Below are 22,968 nucleotides of genomic sequence, written 5' to 3'. Positions count from 1 at the left end.
ATCCTTTTCCCAAAATTTCGCGTAAATCTGTGTTAGAAAAGAGCTCGCTACTGAGTGGCAGAGAACGGTAGGACGCATGCAGACAGCAAATGCTAAGTGAAGGAAAGCAGTCTTTGACCGCCTTCATGGTGCCAAGTAGGGCCTTCGCACAAAAGTGCAAACAGTCAGAGAGTGACCTCTCGCCAGCCGCGTAGACACCGCGGAGCGCGGAATCAGCCGGTTTCGGCCCGGCAGCGGTGCAGCACGCGAAGGTGCGAGCGCCCCCTGCGCGGCCGTGATCGCGCTCCGAGGCAGCGCGTTGGCCGAGGAGTGCGCGGCCACGCCTTGGCGTCGCAGCACACGCACGCACACCGCGTGCTGGCCATCGATCCGCGGGCCGGTGATGGCGACGGAGCGTTCCGGATCGCCCAGCGTCGAGGCCAGCTGCGGGACGTCACCGCGAGCCAGCGTCGAGAGCCACGCCATCGCGCCGCAATACCGGGCGCCGCGCGGGAGACGATGAGAGGAGCCGCGCCGCCGGCGGGCCGGGCGGAAGCAGGCGGTGGCGGCAGGCCGCCGCTCGAGCGCTGATCGCCGCCCCGACCATCGACAGAGAGCCCCGAGGTAGGTGAGCTCGTCGCGCTTTGTTCGGCGACTCACATTGGCGGCCGAGCAGGGCGGCGGGGCCCGGAGCTAAGCGCCTCCTTCTCTCCGGTTGCTGTACGTGCACGCAAAGGAGCGATCCCGAAGGGAGGAAGTGATGCGCGCACACCCATTCACCTGAGTGTATGTGTCTGCGCGCATGTTGCACAACCTTCCATTCACTTCCTGGATCTCGTGGGTTTGCCCTCTGCGTCCGGTGAAACAAAAGGAGCCTTCCGTTCGCGCGCACCGCAGCCTCCGCAGGTTTTTTTTTTTTTTCGGAGGTCCCATCACCGCTACGGCACTCTCGAGCGAGGTAGTGTGCGTAAGCATTAGGCCTAAACGCCCACTGACGTCGTGAATAGCGGCATCCGGAAGAGAAATGAAACACCCGTCGCTGGCGGGCAGAGACGACGGATCCGGCATCTCGCGTACCAGCGCTGCTCGGCGACAGGAAAGGAGGCGCGGAAACGGGTCAAGCGAACGGTGGAGGGGAGGAGCTAGCGACCACAACGCGCGAAGGGGGGCGGGAAGTGGCAAAAAAGAGGCGCAGCGGAAATCTGGACTGGCGAAACCAAGATTGCGGCTGACATGTTGAACCGTTAACGGCCTCGTCTGAGCGGGTTACGAATTACCCAGACAACGAAGATTTTCGCGAGGACTTCGGAGCGCTGCAAGGCGCGCCGCGGCGGACCATCCATGTGCAAAGCCTGAATCAGCCGCATTCGCCTTTGGCGACCTGTTCGCGCACCTGTGGCGATTAATTAGGCCGCGCGTCTTTTCTTCGTTTCCCTTGTATGTTGTTTTATTTAGGGTCGCTCTCGTGCGGCAAACAGACTCGAGCGAAGGGCGACGGCTAATTAAGAGTCGCGTCTGTCCAACGCCAGGAGCGAACTTCATTTATGCGTACGGGGCGTTGCGAACTTAGCTCGCAGCGTGATCAAGTCCTGCGCTTTGATGCACAACTCACGCTTAATGTTTGCACCGTGCAAGGTCATTTCTAGTAACAAGCATTACTTGAACGTTCGCACAGAATCGCTCAGAACTGTATAGCTGGCGAGATATTTGCGATTACTACACTGACTAAAGAACTCCTTTGTCTGTTCCGCTTTTTTTTTCTTCTTCACATCAAGTGGTGTTGTCACTGAAAATACGCTAACTGTAACTGTTACAAGCGTTAATAGACTATCTATTTACTAGACTGAACACACTAGAGGGCAAAATTGCGCTACAAGCTAGTTATCGCAACCTCCGGATACCAATCTTGCAACATGCCCGATTCCAAACGGTCACGGGCCTCTAAGTGGAACCCAACTGGCTATCTTAAATGAATCGTTGTCTTAAAAAAACGTGATCATTTATATAGATTGTTACTTTCGACACTGCGACTGTGAACTCCATTTGAAATCTAATCTCTCCGTATGCACGTACTTCTGAAAACCTGCAAGAGAGAACGAAAACGCTTACTTAGGCAGCTGGCTACGATACCGACAGAGCGTAAGGTTCACAATAAACTGCATGAACTATTCCACAAAAGGAAAAGATGGGCATGATGCATGTGAGGCGTCCAGTTCTTTATATCGTTGTTAGGTCAGGGTCCGTTCGTGAGATATACTGAACATGCGAGTGCCAACATAGCGGACGGCGTGCACCAGCCACGGCAGAAACAAGCCCGCCAGTCTCTTCCTTCCGGTACACTTCTTGCACTAATTATAATTTTAATACAGTCGTAGAAGCGCCTTCTCACCCAGGAAGTTTTATGTGGGTGTCGAATAAAATGGAACACGCCCTTCTGCCAGCACGGCCATCAACTAGGGACAGCTGAGTGTGAGCCCGCTTTGTATTGTTACGTAAGGTTGAAACTTTCTTTTCTTTTGAAGACAACAAGGCTATTTTTCGAAGTCCTCATTGAGATTGCACTTTCTTGCTCTAGCTTCTGTCAAAAATGCACGGCTTCTTTGCCCGGGCTCCTAGGCTTCTGGCTGAGCTAGGCGGCCCTGCATTACTCGAGCGCTCGGTGGAGTCTAAGGGGCCAGGGCCGAGGTTCACAAAACTCTTCTCACATAGGTGCGATCGTGACAGACCTCGTTGGCCATAATGATTGGGCCATCGCCTCAATGGCCGTCATGACTGGCCAGCGCTCTGACATTCGAGAAGGTTTGTGAGAGCGGCCCCAATTTGCTGAGTGGTTCTACATCATGACATGCCCTCATGCGGTCGTTCTCTGTGTAGCTAAAAACCATCCAGCTGAAGCCCAGTGAGGAAGCTGCTGAAATCTGTAGTAAGCCAGCGAGCGTGGTGAGTAATCGAAGCAATGCAAAATTAAGGGGAAAAATGAAAGGAAAAGAAAAATAAGCCGATCTCGTACAAATTTTTGTTGAAATCAGCACTGAAATGACGTAATATATCAGAGCTGCACCAGCATCAACCAGGAATAGGTGTCTGCTGTGAAAATTTTACGCTGAAATTAGTCAAACTTGACGCAAGGTTTGCTAAAAAAATTAACAGGGACATCCAATCACCTTATGTGTTGGCAATGCGATAGCATTAGAAGCAGTTGGTGCCCTTACCGGAAGTGACGTCACGTACAGTCTGGTGACGTCACTTCCCTCCAGCCAATGGGAATTTTGTGACCGAGACGTTTTTTTTTTTCCGATGAGGATTTGAATGCTATCGCATTGAATTTCAGAAGTAACGGTGCGGATACCTAAATACGCTACATAGCAAGCTTGTTTTTTCTTAAGCGCCTGAAAGGAATTAGAGAAAAACTAGCGCCAAAGCATGCACACCACAAGACAAGAACAAAGACGAGACACAAGCGCTTGTGTGTAGTCTTTGTTTTGTCTTGTGGTGTGCATGCTTTGGCGCTAGTTTTTCCCTAAATAAAGTATGCACCAACTAGCCCAAATAGAGGTGTTAACGCCTGAGAGGAAGGACAACTAGAGGCGGCCATGGACGTGGATAGAGGAACAGCGAAAGGTGTTTTGTGCTGACGCTGCTAATACATGAGCACTCCAATGAGAACGCCGCTAGCACTTTGTGTGTTGTGGAACGGCGGTGGACGGGGAACTTGAGATGCCTTCGTTTCCGATACGATCCGGACGTCGTGAGCGACCAACGCCTATCGGACGCAAACAAGGTGCAATAACAGTGTCTGTTATAGCTCTCCACGCTTGTTACAACGAAAGCCTGTTTTGGCACAGCCTCGAAATACTCTAACACGCGGCGCACTGCGTCGTATGATGCTCGGAGATCTTTGAGCGAAATAGAAACAGAAAATTATTATCATTAGGTCTAAAAAGCCAACAAGATTTTTTACGAATCAGGAACAGACTGTCCGTTATTTTTTATTGCTCACAGATAGCTTGATCAGGAGCAGTCTAAACTACCTAATTAGGCATTCGGAATGCAGAATTAGAAATAAAAAATAAACACTTACTTTGGGGGAAATAAAGCGTAAAAAATTAAACTTGCATGAAAAACCGGGGCTCCGTTCGGTGTTCTGTGGCACAGCGTATCGGCAGCGGTACCGGTAGGAAGTTCGCGCTAACAACAGTGTGGGGGCTGCTGACTTCACATACGACGAGCTTTTGTTTCTACTAAAAGATTAGGATAATCTAAGCATACTAACTAGCCGAACCCTTGGATAAAAGTTCGATGTGTGAGTGTTAGCCTTCCGCCGCTAGCCTTCAGGCGGCGGTCGCTATAAAAGGAACAAGCCTCACCTCGCGACCATGTACACTGCAGCCGCAGCGCACGCCAAGTTTCACCAAGCACCGTCAAGCCTTTGGACACCATGGACTGATGAACGCTCTGTCAGCGCCTCCTCTATTTTTACAAAAAAAAATAGTAGAGGAAAAATAGTGGGGGCGCTGGCTATGTTATCAGGCTGGCCATCCCTCCCAAGGGCGCCATTTCATAGCACCGGGAGGACGTACACTGTCATAGTCACGCGATGAGTTAAAAAAGGCAAATCAGGAGCCGGATTCGCGAAGATTTCCCTGCATAAAAATACCGCGGGACTGGCCGACGCACGGGCGCTGTCCGATTGGGGGAGCGCGCAAGACGATGGCCAGTCGTAGCTGTGGGGGAATTCGCCACCGCCCAATGACAAACCACACTTGAGCAAAATAGATTTTATGAACGTGGCCACTTAACTTTGAGGAGAAGGGGGATTAGGACGTTTCTTTTCGCTGCGTGAAAATTGAGGCAAATATAAGCAAACTGTGTTTGTCTCTGACCGCCAGCACCTAGTGTCCTCACTGACCGCGCATAGCGATTGTGGGAAGCAGACAGCACAGGCGGGAATGCTGATACTTAAATCATGATGCCATCAGCGATGCCGCTCGCGTTTTTATTGTGCAATGCAACTAACGCAAATACTTCTATGCTGACATTGAGCATATATATTCTCACTCTCTCAAGCGCTAGTCAGTCATTATCTAGTCTAATTTAGTTATTCGCGGGCGCGAAGGTCGTGTCGCAAAGATGACGGCACGTAAAACGTGATTTGAATGCACGAGAATTCCGTATTTTCTTATTTTGTGCCGACTAAGTTGACGTTTCTCCGGTAATGGGAAGCAAGGCTGTCAGTGAAGTAGCTTCTACAAAGCTACTGTAAACTTCTACGAGTGTCAAAAGGCTCTACTAGGAAAGGCTAAAGACGTGGTGTTGCGTGTGAGAGGAGACGTGTTCGTACAGCAAGACCCAATGTTTATATGTGGCTGGCTCGCTACCACCCACCATTAATGTTCTTTTTTTCGCGTGAGTTTCTATTGAAGATAACGCGGATGGCAGCAGGCCTTAAAGTTGATGCAGCGGAAGCTCATCAGCATAAACTTCTTTCTCCTTGTCTCCGTGGTCACTTCGTACCCTTCTATCAGCATAGGGGCTAAATAGAGAGCCAGCTGTCCCTAGACGATTGGTGTATTGTGGAGTAGAAAGAAAATAATGGCTTCTATGTCGTAGCAACCGGTGCTATAGGTAGAGCTCTACCGGAATAGGTACTCTATGCATCCGAGGCACCTGGAAAGATCTGGGTGCAGTGGCGGAAGAAAACTGCTCCCTATCGTATATTGATCTGGCAACCGGCCGAGAACGGCGCTATTGACGCGCGAGAAGAATGCTTATGGGGCGGGACTCAAACACAGCGTGCGCGAATTTCTTCTGTAAGCGTATTCTGCGTTGCCTGCCACAATATTCAGAGGGTCATATAGGCGTTGGTTAAGCGAAGCTGATTAATACGCTGGCAGCCGTGCAGATGTGCGCATTTTAGCCGCATCTTGTGCAGAGCAGTGTGTGCGATGAGTTTGGGTGCGTGTGGCTTCGGCGAGGCGAGGCACGGCTGCTGGGAATCTATACAGCTGTTTGATATAACGTGCGTATCTTTTGCGTTTGCGTAATGTATAGTCTATGGAACACTGTATTGCGCATAAAGCTTTGCCTTATTTGCTTGGCGACTTCTTAGTTTCAGTTTGTCCCCGTAGTCCACAAAATAAAAAGGGTCACAAAAGATGGGGCTGCTAACTCAGAGGATTAGCCAGAGCCGATTGATTCTTTGTGTACCCCTGCCAGGTGAAAGGATAGTCACTTCGTGCCAGCGGTACAAATGGTTGGCTTCGGAGTGAATACCAATGAAAGCCTGAATGGAGTTAGGCGCGTATTAGACAAAGCCCCATTTTATTCTGAAACACGTAAGGTGGAGCTACAGAGAACTAGCGGCGAACACCTAGGGCCTCTGATCGCGCTGCCCGTGCTATCGCTGCCAAGCGTGCGCTGGCAGCGCTATCAGCTAGAACACAACTGTCTTCTCAGATCGTCGCGGGGCGCATGTGGGAGGCAGTATTGGCAACACACCATAGTACACGCGCAGCTGATTAACGAAAGCTTTTGGACATAATATCTAGGCAGGCCTGTTCGCCCAGCGTATGGCCTGTGACAAGAGCACACTGAGTGTTTAATTCCCTTGAATCGTTTCATGTTGGGGTCCACTTCTAGAGACGAGTTTTGTTCGTGGTTTTCTGACTTACCAAGAGAGATAATAAGCGCATTATCGGTGGCGCCGTTTCGAAGCCTTCTCATTTTTGCCTGTGGGACCAGCTGGCACGACACTTCACCGCATTACGTCATCACCCTCCATTCGCACCTTCACTCCCCTTTTTGCTTTCTCTTTCCCCGTTCCGCAGTGTGGAGTAGCAGGCCAGGGTCACCTTGCCGACGGCCGACCTCTCCAGCCTTCCTTTCATTAAAATACTTCCTCTCTCTCTCGTCACAAGTATCCAGTGTGGCTCACTGCTAACTGAAGGCTAAAAGGAAATTCCTTAGCCCTGCTGTGGATGTGGCTGATGTCAATATTGTGGGTCTCATTCTCCTAATTTCTTGGCAGTTAAGTTGGCGCACGTCGCTAAAAAAAGGGAAAGAAAGGAACGAAGAAAGAAAGAAAGAAAGAAAGAAAGAAAGAAAGAAAGAAAGAAAGAAAGAAAGAAAGGAAGAAAGAAAGAAAGAAAGAAAGAAAGAAAGAAAGAAAGAAAGAAAGAAAGAAAGAAAGAAAGAAAGAAAGAAAGAAAGAAAGAAAGAAAGAAAGAAAGAAAGAAAGAAAGAAAGAAAGAAAGGAAACTACAAACCCTTATTGTTGAGTGCTAGACAAAGGGGCCTCATGTTTTTCCGTCTTTTCGTTAATTTTTTTTCTCTTCAGTTCGGTCACAGCGAGCTCCTTGAACGAAAAGAGGCTAGCAAAACGTTTTTGCGTCAAGCGCACGTGGCTTCGTCCTTGCTCGCACTCTGACGACGAGAAAGGCGGGTCGCGTCGCACCGGGTACAATGGATTCTGCTTGACGTCAGGGCTGTTCGTATAGGTGACGAGGCACGGGTATCCGCTCAGGGCCTACCGCTTATACCGGAGCCGCAGCATGGCAAGTAAAGAAACGAAGCGGGGATGGGGGTGTGGCAGCGCACCACTCCACCGCCTCCCTCCGGCGCAGTGATGGCCGCGGGTCACGCTAGGTGCTGCTCCCCACGAGAGGGCACCTCCACGGCCATCTGGACCCTCACACGGTCTCGTCCGTCCGCCATGTGCCGCCACGACTGCAGAGACGGCAGGTTCGCGCCACCACGTGCTCAGATCCTCTGCGCGGCCTGAGCACGCAACTCGAGGGAGTCGGGGGCGATTTCAGAGGCAAACATGCGCACCTCCGGTGGCCATTATGAGCTCAGTGAACGCTTATGACTCGTCATTTGCGTGGGCGCTGCACATCATCCCATTTCGTGCGCGCTATAGACAACCGGAAATTGTGAGTGTAGCGAAGACTGCGAACGCATCATCGTCGCTGTTACGTAAATGTTTCGAATTCGGGCGGCGGCAGCGTAGCTTTGGCGCGACCTTGACGCCCTTTTTTAAGAATCGAGCTCCGCACGGGTATGGCCTTATCGACAAAGGGAGCAATTCTATGCTTTCTCTGAACTTGGACAGATCGAGCTCAGTGTCGCTGCTGCGGTGATCACTCTTATACTTCGCGGTTAAAAAGCGTTAGTCCCAAACGTCGCATAATTAGCGAAATGAGGGGGGCAACACTCCTGAAGGTAACGCTGGCAGCTCCGAAAATATCCGCAAGCCCATGCATTGTTCTAATTTATTTTTTCGTTTGTACGTGGCATCAACGGAGAAAAAACAAAGAAAAAGGTGTTAAACGAGAACACAATCAAGCAAAAAAAACGTGCAGGGTAGAGCTAAAGGGTGATGAGTGCACAAGTCAACGAGAAACCCTTCAAATTTGAACAAAGAAACACGAGGGGGTCGTCCATGTTGAGATATTTTTCTTCGTTCGACGCGCGCTGGAAGGGCCGAGTGGCAACCGACGGAGCCCACAAAGGTGGGAAGGGAAAGGGTAGCAAATTTCTTCAGCGCCGGAGGGGCGTGGTTCGCGTACCCACCGCTTTAATGTGGCTCCATCTGACCTTGCGCCCTTGTGTGCATTATTTATGGCTCGAAAGAAGCTTGTCGCGGACCCCGTCAAGGTGAAAAAGAAGAGTAAGGTGACGATTTGCGTGCAGAGAGATGCGTGCTTTCTTGTGATAAAGGGCGTCAGTTATTGTTTACTGTCCCAGTACGCCAAAATGTAATGAAAAAATAGTTTTGGGGCAGTTACAAAACTCGAAGAGGCAGATCGTGCCGATTTACATGCTCTTTACGCTACGTAATATTCGTCACGCACACCTCGGATAAATTCAATGAACAATTTAAGGCTTGGTGTGTGGGGGTTTCATTACGACATAAATAATTTCAGCAAGCTTGAAAATTTGGGTGAATTAAAATACTCGACACGTGCAATGTCCACTGCTGGCGCCATGGCCTCCAACTCGATTACGTACTGCCTTCGCCGGCAAAAACGCAATTGTTTTTTTTCTACAATTGCTGGTGGTCTATTTCATTGTTCGTGACAACGATGCAGTGATGACGCAAATGCTCCTCACCGTAAGGAGGAATTTTCAAAAGACGCAAAGCCACCTTTCAGCGTACACTTTCTTCACAGGGTTTATTGAATGGTTTCACGTTGTGGAAAAGAAGACGAAGTTGTTCTTTATCAGAACGCTGCCTTCACGTCTCTGCAGTTTTTTTTTTTGTAATTTGTGCTATAATCAGGGAGGCGCCGCTCCCTTTTTGCCACGGCGATGGAAGGGGAGGGCTGCTGGGCCTCTATTGGAACCCGGTGGGTCGGCAGCAGCCGCCCAGAGGAAGCGCCTGCACCGCCAGGGTGACTCGAACAGCCAGGACACTGTTGTGTACTAGGTGCTAAGTGAAGACTCCTCGTCCTCGCCCAACGACGGTTTCATACCGGTAGTTGGCAAGAATGCCAAGCGCAGACTGCGTAGACAAGCCGAATCGTCCTCATCGAGCACGTCAACGGTGTCCTCATCAAGAACGCCAACGATCATCACGGCGCGAAGTTCCTCGGCGCATACAGACTTTTTTGTGCCGTTGAACCCAACGGACAACTTGAACCTCCTGAACAGGCAAGCCATCTCTATTTATCTGGAGAGCCTCGTACTGGGAGGCATTAAAGATGTCAGAATAAACACGTTCAAAAACGTCATTGCCATTGATGTGGTGGAGCGAAGTGCACTAGAGAGTTTAACCGCAATCACCAAACTCGGCCACATCAGTGTACGCCCCCTTATTCTCCAGGACAGCGGCACTACGGCTGGCGTAATCTACAACGTCGACATCACCATCAGTGACGCAGATTTACCCATGTTGATCAAGCCGGCAACCAACGGCATTTCCATCATTCAAGTTGAGCGGTTAGGAAGATCTACATGCATCAAGCTGACCTTCAAGGGTGACTGCATACCATCGTACGTGAAGGTTGGACACTTTCGTCATCCAGTTCGACCTTTTGTGCCTAAGCCCCTTCAATGCAGGAAGTGCATAAGGGTCGGCCACGTGAGAGGCGTCTGCATCAACTCCATCGTGTACCCGCGATACTCCGAGTCACACAGCGGTGACGTTTGCCGCGCGACCACCTTGAAGTGCGCCAACTGCCACGGCCCTCACGACTCTTCCTCAAAAGACTGCCCCCTTCTAAATACCGAGCGGGCGGTACTGAAGCAAATGGTGCGGGAGCATTCTACGCACAAAGAAGCCGCCGCAAAGGTGCGACGACGTCGTTCGCGCCGCCGAAGGTCGTCAAAGAAAGCAGTCAGATTTGAGAGGAATGCCCCAAACGCAACTGCAGCTTGTCCGCCTCCACCAAAAACCGTACCAAATCAAGGGAGCCCGGCGCTTGGTAAGGCTGGACCTGCTGCCTCAGATGCAACTTGGCCACCACTGCCAAAGCCTTCTACACCTACTGTGTCAGGGATGTTGGCGCACTCAGGGCAGTGTGCAGCGCCTCCGACTGACCCAGCCAACAGGCACGATCAAGGCCATGACACAGATATGCAAGTGATCGCAATGCTAACGTCACTAATGAATGCCATGCGTGCTCTGCTTTTCAGCCTACGCACGCCAGTAGCAAATAGCGCACTTCAAGTGCTGGTCGCGCTACATCCAGTTCTTGCGGCTCTACAGTAGAAGGAATCATGGCTCCTTCGGACCTGTCTTTTCAAAAGAAAGTCAAGCAAGCTTTCATTTTCCAATGGAATGTTCGTGGACTCCAGTCCCGGATTTTCGATTTACGGCACTACCTCTACGAGAATCACTTCCCCGTTCTTGTGATTTGTGAACCGAAGACCCCGGAAATTTTGCGAATATCCGGTTATGAGGCATTTCCATCACCCACGCGCAACAGATCCAGCAAAGTCATCGTCCACATTCGACGTGAACTTGCATATGTGCAACATTCAGTTCCTCCGAACGAAGACAATCAGCACGTTTGCCTGGCAGAGAAGAGCCTAGACCTGACGTTTACGCTACTGGCGGTGTACTTGGCGCCATCAAGTAGTTTCGACGCCAGAAGGTTGAGTGGTTTAATGGCAGCTACACCTGCTGCTCCGTGGGTCATTATGGGTGACTTCAATGCTCATCACACCATGTGGGGAGGCGTTAGGATGGACATTGGGGGAAGACAGCTTGTGTCCTTCGCCTCTGACCATGACCTCCAGTGCCTTAATGACGGAAGCCCGACCTATATTCTAGGGGTGATTTATAGCAGCTGCTTGGACTTGAATTTCGTTTCACAGTGCCTTCCCAACAGCGTCCGGTGGTTTTCGGATGTAGAAACCCATGTCAGCGACCATATCCCAACCTATCTGATTATTACCGGCATTATTACCGGCCATTTCACATTTTCCCCAGCCACGTGTAGGCAGCGCATTGACTGGACAGTTTTTAAATTACTTATGGAGGCTGCTTGCACAGAGGGCTTCTCTACCGGTCTTGAACAAAAAATTAAGGAGGCCATGGAACATGCCACCTGCTCCTTTAACTCTGTCGCTAACTACATCGATTTTGGCTTCGAATTGCAGCGACTGCGATCACAACGGCCCAGGGCAGAGCGCAGATACCGACGTACAAAGTCGCGCCTAGACCTAAGAGATGCTAGGCGCATACAGAAGAAGATTCAGCGTAAAATTCAGGCACTGCAAACACAACGCTGGAGGACATTTTGCCAAACCCTTGATCCACGGAAACCTTTGTCACGCGTTTGGAGTGTAATTCGGGGTCTTCACACGTCCCCTCAACAGCGCTACCCGTTCAAATCCGTAGCGCTGCACCAAAGGCGCAGTGTGGTTGAGGTAGCCGAAGATTTCTGCGCAAGAATAACAGGCCCTCCGAATCCAGGCGCAACGCTGCACTGCAACAACGTTCCACCCTCACGGGATTCTCGGATGGACGTACTATTCTCCATGGAAGAACTTGATGCTGCGCTGGCTTGTTGCAGAAGGTCATCATCACCAGGGCCCGGTGGTGTGACGTACTCCGCACTTGCCAACCTTGGCCAAGAAGCTCGACGGGCTCTTTTGGACACTTATAACATGTCATAAACTGCTGACATAGTTCCTCATGATTGGAAGACCAGTCGTCTGGTTCCACTTCTTAAACCGGGGAAATCACCGCTCGACCTTTCATCATACCGCCCAATTGCACTCGCCAGCTGCGTCGGCAAAGTCATGGAAAGAATGCTGCTCACACGCGTAGAATGGTACTTGGAGCGATATCAGATTTATCCAACCTTCATGTCTGGGTTCCGACGGGGCCGCTCTTCTGTCGACAACGTGGTTGACCATGTAACGTCCGTGCAACAGAGCAAAAGTTTGAAAAGATTGACCGTGGCATTGTTTTTGGATATCAAGGGCGCGTACGACAACGTAACGCATCAGGCCATTTTGGACGCAATGGAAGCTGCTGAGATCGGAGGCCGCACGTTCAGCTGGATACGCAGCTATTTATCAGAGAGGTCGTTTTTTGTCCTGACTGCGGACGTACCAACGTCCTTACACCGAAATTGGCGCGGAGTCCTTCAAGGTGGAGTGCTGAGCCCAGTTCTCTTCAACCTTGCTCTCATCGGCCTGGTCGACGTATTGCCACAATCTGCTCAAATCTCTGTATATGCAGATGATATCTGTATTTGGGAATCAGGGGCGACCCGCCCTCAAGTTCGTGCAAGACTTTAAAAGACGACATCGATATTGGCATCTTATCTTCGCTTGCAGGGCCTGAACATTTCGTCCGAAAAGTGTTCACTTGTGGCGTTCACACGCAAAATAATGTCGCGTTACACCACTCGCACCAATGGTGAAGCCATTCCCTATGATAGAAGCCACAGATTCCTTGGTGTTGTCATCGACAGGAACCTCTAGTGGAGTCCACATATCTACGACATGAGAAAGAGACTAATTGCGATTGTCCGCGTCCTCTCCTCCTTCGGGGAAAAGTCCTGGGGCGCATCAGTGCGCTCGATGCTACAACTGTACCGTTCCCTATTTCTGGGCTACATGCGGTACAGTCTTCCGATATTCTGTTCCATTAGAAAGACAAATATCAAGACTCTTCAAAGTGTGCAAGCGCAAGCTCTCCGTATCTGCCTTGGACTGCCTAAATGTGCATCAACAGCATCAACTGTTCTTGTTGCCTGGGAACATCCTGTTACTACATACATTGCTGTTGACACCATGAGAACACATATTCGACACCTCACACGGGTTCCCAGTCGTCACCTCGCAACACTCCCAATAATTAGGCCGCGCACTGCATTCGCCAAAGTCATTGAAGCCCGTCGCGCATATCTTCCATCGGAGCTCACCCCTGCGTCAAGACCATGCTCACCCTTATGGAGTCTTCATGAACCTCGGGTTCACCTCTATATTCCTGGCATTACGAAGAAAGCTGGTGTATCACTGCCCGCTCTCAAACAACTGACATTGAATCCCCTACATTCTTACCACAGTCACCGCATACACGTTTACACAGATGGATCAGTTCACTCGACCAGTTCTGCGCGGTCGGTGGTGATACGGGCCAGATCCATCTTCATGAATGTGAAGACGACCTATCCAACATCTTCAACTGGTGCGGAGCTCGCAGCCTTACGGGCTGCGGTAGAGTTCATCAGTCAAAAACCTCCACATGACTGGACGGTTTTCACCGACTCTAAAGCAGCCCTTCAAGCCCTGCAAGCTGCGCTACGCTGCGGGTCGCAGGAACAACTTGTTGCTGAGATCCGTCTACTGTACTACGGCCCCGTATCCAAAGGTCATGACATCATTTTTCAATGGCTGCCAGGACACTGTGGTATTAACGGTAATCACCAGGCCAATGAGGCTGCACGTTCTGCTCACAACGACGGGCTTCCAGTGAGGATCCCAATATCAAGACCTGACGCTGCGTGTGGGCTTCGCCCTTTGGCGCTGGAGCTCACACTTCCCGCGTAGAACACGGGAGAGTTTTGCAACCTCCTCCTCAAGGCACTGGACCCTGGACTGCGCCTCCGTCTTGCACATAACTTAGTACGTCGCGAAGCAACATTGTTATGCCGTTTATGTATCGGTGTTGCTTTTACAAACCACTATGCTTTCCGGATGGGAATGGCCGACAGTCCTGCCTGTGAAAGCTGTGTTTGTGAGGAGGCCATCGCTCATCTTCTCTGTAAGTGCCCTGCATTTGCGAGTGCAAGACACACTGTGTTGTGCCCTGGACCGCCTTGATCCTCGCCCATTAACAGAGCAAAAGATCCTCGGTCCGTGGCCACAGCAGTCGACTGCTCTCAAGGCATGCAAGGCACTCTTTACCTACTTGAAAGCGACTGGATTGAGTGACAAATTGTTACAGCGTTGTGTGTGCGTGCGTGTGTGTGTGTGTGTGTGTGTGAGTGTGTGTGTGTGTGTGTGTGTGTGTGTGTGTGTGTGTGTGTGTGTGTGTGTGTGTGTGTGTGTGTGTGTGTGTGTGTGTGTGTGTGTGTGTGTGTGTGTGTGTGTGTGTGTGTGTGTGTGTGTGTGTGTGTGTGTGTGTGTGTGTGTGTGTGTGTGTGTGTGTGTGTGTGTGTGTGTGTGTGTGTGTGTGTGTGTGTGTGTGTGTGTGTGTGTGTGTGTGTGTGTGTGTGTGTGTGTGTGTGTGTGTGTGTGTGTGTGTGTGTGTGTGTGTGTGTGTGTGTGTGTGTGTGTGTGTGTGTGTGTGTGTGTGTGTGTGTGTGTGTGTGTGTGTGTGTGTGTGTGTGTGTGTCCTCTCTTCCTCCTTTTAGTCCCCTAATTCCTCTTCCCCAGTGCAGGTTAGCCAACCGGAACCCCTTTCCGGTTAACATCCCTGCCTTTCCCTCCTCCTCTTTCTATCTATCTATTCACGTTGTGAGTATTGTATCGCGAACCCAGCAAAAGCACACTGTAGTTGAAGCAATATAATCTCATATTCTACAGGATGAAAAAAAAAAGGGGGGGGGGTGGCTCTTGCAGGGAAGGAGTGCCGGCCGTTTACCGTGGCATTTTGCCGCAAACTTTTAATTTAGCATGGGATCTTCCTTCTCCCGGTTTTGGTTTCGATCATAGGATTTAACGTCCCAAAGCTACTCAGGCTATGACGAACGCCGCAGTGGAGGGCTTCGGATAATTTTGGCCACCTGGGGTTCTTTTTAAATGTGCTCTGATATCGCACAGCACACGGCCTTCTAGCATTTCGTCTCCATCGAAATTCGACCACCGCGGCCGGGGTCGAACCCGCGTATTTCGGGCCAGCAGCCGAGCGCCATAACCACTCAGCCACCGCGGCGGCTCGCCGTTCTCCCGTTTGCGACCGCGTTTCAATTCAAACACTGATGTATGATGTTTTGAGTTAAATGGTGCAGCGTAAGAGCACATAGTGTGTAGTATGGCGTGCTACGTCGCGTGCGATTCATGATCCCGCGAAAGTTAAGGCCTCTGGAGAAGAATGGGGGAGACGGCGAATAAGGCACTGAATTGCGCTACACAACCCACTGAATTCCAAGCAACTGCAATGGATCCCTGTCAGGCGGCGAATTTATAACGTCATTTCGGACGAATGACATTAGCCAGAGTTGACTTCCTCGCTTGCGTCGTTGGCACGTGACTAAAGCTGTAATGTCATTTGCTAATGTTTTCAATGAGGATTCCCCAAAGAGAGAGGAGAGGCGCGGCGGGTCGCTGTGCGCGCTGCATGCAGAAGCCTAAACCCATGTCCGCCTCCGTTCGGCCCTGCGTGTCCCGTCGGCGGTCGCCTATGGTTGAAACACCGCAGCAGCTGCGCTCAAACATCGCATTACTGAGAAGCGTAATCGCCGGCCATGTTTTTCTTTTCCTTTCTAATAAATTGTCTTTCAGATCAAAAATTGTTAAACTAGAAATTTCCCATTGATAAACTTTCCCACCTATAGCTCACTTCAACTATAAATAAATGTGGCCTGTGCTGAACAAGAAATGGTGAAGCTCATGCCATTCTCTGGCCGCTGGGTAGAAGAGGGAAGAAAGGCAATGAGGGGTGCGTTGAGGGGATACGCGAATGCGAAAAAAAAAAAGGCATTTCAGTTTATGGCAACTTCTTTGCACCCTGATATATTGATTCCGTGCAGAGGAAACTATGATATTTTGTTTAATGCGACAAGTCTAATAAAATTTGTTGCCTGCTTGGCGCAAAACACAGGGTGGCTGCTGCCATTACCAAAAGTTATCTCGTTGATTGAAGCTCATATTTTTTTTCTGCGCAACGGCACACAGCCAAAAGAATGAGCTTCAATAAAGAATACCAACTAGCCCAAGAACTAACTCTACTGAAGTTATCTCGTTGACGCTGCAGCAAATGCACTGTTCTAAATTCGCGAATTATGATAAAGCGCTTTTTTTTCAGTAACAACTAACATACAGCATGGGTCACATATAGTGAACAAGGGAGGGAAAAGCCTCATGGGGCTTGGCAACATATCGACAAAAGGAACTGTCTTCGTCTGGCGGGTTTTAAATAGGGCCTTCACTCTGAGATGAGGGGTTTAAATACCGTGAGTGCCACTCTGCATCATGGGAAGGGCCACGTAGCGTCGCTTGACATCTTCTGACATACGCAGATTAGGGCACGACTTCGAGTTTTTGAGCACGACTTCTTGCTAGCATGCATTTCGCACGTATGGGTGTGTATGCGTGCACACGTATAGTAAACAGCAGGTTTGCTTACTTGAGACATATGCAGGAGGAATCCGCTGTCGTTGACATCATACTCTCATGGAGTCCTAACCCTAACAGGCGGCTGCTTCAAACACCTTCACAGATAGGTAAAGCAATTCATGGGGCCTGAGGAACTGGAAAATTGAGGCCTGGTAAACTGAGAGTAAGTGTAAATAAAAATGCTATGAAAACATTTCCCGAACTGAAGCTGCGTTCTTTTTCAGAGGAGCACTCATGCATCTTTCTGACAAAGTATTCCTGAGTTCAATTAAGCAAGCCTTACTGAATCACCGAAGGACACCGTGTGGCTCTCAGGTGAATTTTTGTTTATTGAGTAATGCCATAACCGGTCGCACTGACTTTTAATCCTTCGTAAGGCGTGCGCGACATTGCAAATGCTTACGAACTCATTTTTTTTTTTACCATGGTGATGATACGATTCAGATTGCCCCTGATAGAATATTTACTGCATATATTTTCCAAACCTCCCGAGGGCCACCACATCAGCACCGTCAAACCTGTAATGATGCGGTTAACAATGGAAGCCACAGGCCGATGTTGGATCGCGTTGGCATCTTCATGATAAAAAAAAAGTGCACTCAAAACCACGAGTCTGATATTTCTTGTGAAACAAATAAAACTGAGTTTCCCGTTTTCTTCAGTTCAGTCAGGACTAGAAATAAATAAGAGAGCTGTTGAAAGGTTAGCACTAAGTGCCCATGGGAAAACCGCGAACGAAGCAGTACATGGGTACTGCTTCCATACAACCATACATCGTTCGAAGCACGGGAACCTCAGAGAAAAATATTGTGTCAAGAACGCTTGAAGAAAGTGGACGTTAATAGGTTGGCAGCTAAGGCGTTTAATAACGTGTACAAGAAGAACGTTGCCTCACAGTGGCGGAAAAGGACAAGGAAACCAACCAGCAAGTATGCACGAAACAAGGACGGAGAAATAAAAAGCGTTTAACAGAAGACAAACAACGCAGAAGTTAAGAACAGCATTAATTGAATGGAAAAGAAGCAAACTGTACATACAACTATATAGAAAATGAAAAAGGCAAATAAAAAAGCGAGGGTGTGTCCCCCCCCCCCCCCCAACCCAGCCTTCGCCCTATACAACTGCCTCGGGCCAATCCCGAAAAAAAAATTGTGGCTACGGGCCTGGCTCCTATCCCATAGATACACAACCTGGGCACTTGAGTAGTGATGGCGTATCCGAACTGGCGATCTAGAGCCCGTTTTCTTGCTCCACGAGGCGAAAATTGTGCATCGATGGGCGATTTAGATTCAAATCCTGAGTTCTTATTGGCCCAGATTGATTTGGTTCTCCACCGCGGATTCAGGGCTTTGCTCCGGACCTCCGTGAGTTACTGCGTGAAGAACGGAGAAGGAAAGCAGGGGAGTGTCGGCTGACACCAAGTGGGCCACTGTCAGCCGCGCAGATAGGAAAGAGAGTAAGCAGAGAAAAAAAAGATTGAGAGACTAGGCGCACGTCGCAACCACCGCGTGAGCAGCAGCGACGGCGACGGCTGGGTGAAAGCCAGGTACTCTGAGTCACTTCCACGTCGGCCCGCACAGCAGCTGCTGAGCGATGTGGAGAGAGAACATGCGTAACGCACGAAATGCTACGCGTTGCCGTTGGTAACGCCAAAACTTTTCGCCAAAACTAACAGTTTTAAATACAGTTTTTTCCCTAGAACAGTGCAAGATTGGAATTCGCTACCGGAATCTGTTTTTTCCTCGCAAAATTTTTCTGATGCGTTAAATCGTCTATTTACCTGCTAATATTGATTATATGTATGTTTTGTATACGTGTGCTGCTGATATTGTATAAGTTTATTGTTTGGTTTATTCTTTTGGTATCCGTGCGCTGCTAACATTGTATAAATTTATTCTTTTGGTTTTATTATTTTGGTCTACGTGTGCTGCTAATATTGAATAACTTTATTCTTTTGGTTATGTATCATTATATGTTCACTCCTGCTTGGGCCAAGCAGTGGCCTGCAGTATTATGAAATAAATAAATAAATAAATAAATAAATAAATAAATAAATAAATAAATAAATAACCTGATCTTAGCCGGCGCTCGAAAGCACGCATGTCCGCTCCGGGCCAACCGGTCCCTTCAGTGCGCGCCGAGCTCCGTACCATTCGGAGGGATACTTTCGCGATGTTCGCTTCATGTTAGGCGTCATGTAAACCCCGGTTCCCGATGTTCCCCTGAGCTGGTCAAAAAGGAGAGCCAAAAACATTTCATGATTAATTGATTTAAAAGCGACCATACTGAGCGGCACACGCCTCGTATAACAATATAACTTAACTGAGATATTCACGGCTATGTACTCTACCCGCAGAACCTGTCAACTGGTCATGCTAACGCGGTAGTTTAGGGCTCATATAGAGCTTTATTTTGATTGTTATTTACATATCCAGACACGAAGAATTTCATGGCTCTCGTTCTTTGACAACACGCATCAAAATCTAGGGCAACGTGCTTTCAGCGAATGGGTCGCAGATTGAACTAAGAGCCAAATTGGTAAAATGTTTTGGGGAAACCCCAAGGTGGAGTAGATTTCTAATAAGGGAGTAATAACCCACTGGCGTCCACCCAAGTGTATACAGCTTAAAAAGAAAGCTATACATCTTTCTCAGAAACTGAGAAAGCTATAGCTTTCCTTTGAAGCCGTATGGCTGCACTTGGGTGGATGCCAATGAGTTATTACTCCCTTTTTAAATAGCCAAATTCATCCTATCGGCAGTGCGAAGTTGTCAAGAAAAGGGGAATATACGTCACGATGAGATAAAAAAAATCGCCTAACGGAACTAAAGAGAATTGGATGGTACAGAAGAAAGTGGCGGAAACGTCTCAGCGTCTCCCATCACTGCTCACAATGCTTGGACGACGAACGTCCCATACTTGACACAATTTCATCCATTACAACCGTTTCATAGTTTCACTGCCCGTTCAGCTACGCAAACAGCACGAAAATTTCGACCGTAGCCTTTATCGAGGAAAGCGTTCCACGGCTGTGGGAAGTGAGGGAAAGGACGAGCTATGCTTACGTTCACCACTACTAACTCCCATTCATTCATTGCAGACAACAGCATACACAAGGGCAGAGCGTGACGCCACTGTCAGCAGGAGCGACGATATTCCATTGGCACAAAAAAAAGCGCATGGGCTTCGCACTATGGTTACGCAGTTGCCGAAGAGAACGAAACTGGCGCATCGCTCGGTTCAGTCCTGCCGACTCTCCGCGTAGCTCGGGATGTGCTTGCGTAGGCCACACAAACGAAGGAAGTTCGGGCAGGCGAGAAAGCATCCGCAGCATTAGTTTACAAGCAGTGGTACCACAGACAACAAGGCAAGTTGAAGCCGTGGCCTTAACTGTGCAGCGTACAATTGCTCCTCAAACGTCCCTAGCTTGCGCTTGATGCCCTTCAGTGGAACAAACAAACATTGAAATTGTTGTGATTGCGGGGTCACAAACTCCGTGCGCAGGGCGCCCTGAGCGATGGACCTGAGGTTCCCCGCGTCGCCGCTGGGCGCGCCCCCGGCGGTGCTGCTCTCGCTGGAGCGGCGGCCCGGCGGCCCCCCGGCGGCGGCCGAGCCGGCGGCCGACGAGGACCGGCGCAGCTCCCCGCAGATCGCAGCCAGCGGCTTCTGCTTCCTGGCGGCCGTGTGCTGCTCGGCCGGCGGCTTCTGGGCGTCGGCGGCCGCCACGCGTCTCCTGGGCGTCGTCTTCCTGGTGGTGGGCGCGGCGGCCGTGCTGGCCGCCATCCTCTTCGTGCCGGCCGGCCGCGACGGCAAGCTGCCCGTGCACAGGCGCGCGCTGCCGCTGCTGCTGGCGCTGGTGCTGTGGGCCGTGGCCGCCTGGATCATCTTCCTGGTGGCCCAGAGCAGCGTGCACGGCAAGGGCGTGCTGGCCGCCGTGGCCGCCTTCCTGCTGCTCTTCTCTCTCGTGCTGCTGCGCGTCGTGTGCCGTCGCTGCCGGCACCGGCGGCCGCTCAAGGACTCCGAGGATGCGGTGCAGCTCGAGGACTTCCACCACGTGAACACGCAGGTGCGAGACACGCTGCGCTTCGGCCAGCTGCGCACCGAGCCGGCCTTCGCAGCCGAAGGCCGCCCTCCCGTGGTGCCCACGGCGCCGCCGGAGACCCCGCCGCAGGCCTCGGCCAGCTTCTCCACGTTCGTGCGCGAGCCTCCCACGGCGCCCGCGGAGCCGCCGCCCTACGACGGCTTCCCGCCGGACGGCAGCCGCTGCCGGACCCCGCCGCCGCCCTACTCCACGCTCGTCTAGGGCGCGGACGCCAGGAAGAACGGACCTGCTTGCGCTCAGCGTGTGTTGTGCGTGACTGCCGCCGCAGGGCCCCGGAGGGCAGGGCGGCGGGAGGGGGCTTCCCCCGAGTCGGCGCGCTCCGCAATCCACGGGGCAGTTCGCTTTTGTTTCGTACCGTATGCTGCGAGAACGCGGCCTCTATGTATAGATTGCCGCGGCCAATTCTTCCCGATCGCTTCAAATAGTCGTTCGACAGCGTTTGCTATTATTTGATCTCAAACATTTAAAGGGTTTAAATTTAACTACGCTGGTAACCATACCTAAGAATGAGCATCCGGCAGGCGTCTAGGGGAGGTATAAGAAACTAAAAATTCGCTCACGGGTAAGAACTAACACGATATAGGTGCAGAGACTGAGGACAACCACTGCCCCTGGATTATCAGACACTGGCTCAATTCCTTAATAGTCACACCAACATGAATTCGATTTCCTTTTTCTTCCTTCCGTTCCTTATTTTGTGTGCGACATTTACATAATCTCCTTTTATTTTATTTTCCTACAGCGACCATTCTCACAACACGACTAGTGCTTTAATCTTCATCTCTCGTGCTTCCCCTCCTGAAAGTGTGTGCGTTCAGGACTTCGAATCATGCTTACTTTCGTTTCTATTCCTCGCCCCTTTCCTTTGCTTTCATATTTCTGTCCCTCGTCACCAATGGCCATGCTCCGACTCCTCTTCCTGCACGCGTTGCTTCTTAGCATACACTGTTAACGTGCAGTGAAGCATCCTTCTCGGGGTGGTCATGAAAAGATAATTGTGGGGTTGGGGGAGAAGCCGCGTGGCACACGAGCCACCGAGTACCCCGCCACGCGAGACAGGAGAAAGTCGCGCAGTGTGTCTGGAGAGGAGTGTAGCGAATAAAATGGCTTTAAATAACATAACGAAGCGCATGCGGTGAAATCACTGCTTCGCGGGGAGAAATGATTAGTGGAGTTGAGAACGTCAAGTGAGAGGAGACTCGGATCTCCGTCTCCAATAACGCACGGCTGTGAATGTATCCGCTGTCTACTCCCATTGTCATCACTCATCCCTGAATACATGTTGTTTTCATTTTTAGCGTCCTCCACCTCACAGGTCATAACGTAGCAAGCTACAGTAATACTACTGGTGTCGGTGTACCTACCTCTCGGAAGTGAGGCGTCGTGAAAGGGCCCGGGAGGGAGGACAGGGGAAGGAGGCGCGGGCTGCTGTGGCCATTCGTGGTAGTCGTCTCTACTTGTTTTATTGTTGTCGGCTCACGGCCGGAAGCTCAGCCTTTCGTGACCTGTAGACTGCTTTCGTCATCCCAGGGATCTCACAACGCACCGCTGAATTTTTGGTACGGACTAAACGTACAGACATTCCACTCTACGCTGTACGAAGAACAATACAAGAAACAACGTTTCTTTTGTACTGGTGTCACTGTGTGCTTCTCCTGCATGCTGCTTATCGCCCACGCGTCAGAGCAGCGTGTGGTCGCGTCGAAAAAACCAAGATGCGTACGCCACTGCAGTTTCGTTTATTGAATCAGTCTGTTGCCCATTCATACACTACAAATCTTGCATATACACATAATTTCGTTACATATTGTACCGTAGCAGGTAAGCAAAGGAAACCTTCTTCGTGTGTCAGTTATCAAGAATGGCATATCTTAAACAAGCTACTCAAGTTGAAAGTAGAGCACAAAGAGAAACAAAAAAACACACGTTTCCAAAATGAGCTGTAATTCTCCCCGACATCTCCTTCAATCGCCTATCGTTCCCACCAGCGACTGTCTCTGAAGTCCACGAGACCCAGCCGTGCGGTGTTGAGGCATCGAGCTCGCATGCGGCGAGAGTGCTGTCTCCCAGTGCCACTGATGCAGTTCGCCGGTCTCTGAGTGCGGCAAACGCGCGTCAGGAGCGAGACTGCGCGGGCAAACTGGAGG

General features: G+C 50.5%; 1 protein-coding gene across 1 annotated transcript; it reads left to right on the top strand.

Moving 5' to 3' along the window:
• The first annotated feature begins 304 nt into the window (after positions 1-304).
• Positions 305-22,453, top strand: LOC144136564 (uncharacterized). The gene is made up of 2 exons (XM_077668969.1): positions 305-603; positions 20,224-22,453. Exon 2 carries the CDS (start codon positions 20,237-20,239, stop codon positions 21,020-21,022), a length of 786 nt encoding a protein of 261 aa, XP_077525095.1. The 5' UTR covers positions 305-603; positions 20,224-20,236; the 3' UTR covers positions 21,023-22,453.
• The last annotated feature ends 515 nt before the right edge of the window (positions 22,454-22,968 follow it).

Source organism: Amblyomma americanum, chromosome 1 (genome assembly GCF_052857255.1).
Source record: "Amblyomma americanum isolate KBUSLIRL-KWMA chromosome 1, ASM5285725v1, whole genome shotgun sequence".
Classification (NCBI taxonomy): domain Eukaryota; kingdom Metazoa; phylum Arthropoda; class Arachnida; order Ixodida; family Ixodidae; genus Amblyomma; species Amblyomma americanum.
This window is presented reverse-complemented; position numbering and strand designations above follow the sequence as displayed.

What these genes read in the sequence shown, in the direction of transcription:
- LOC144136564 (XM_077668969.1), top strand. Translation starts at nt 20,237, where the DNA reads ATGGACCTGAGGTTCCCCGCGTCGCCGCTGGGCGCGCCCCCGGCGGTG.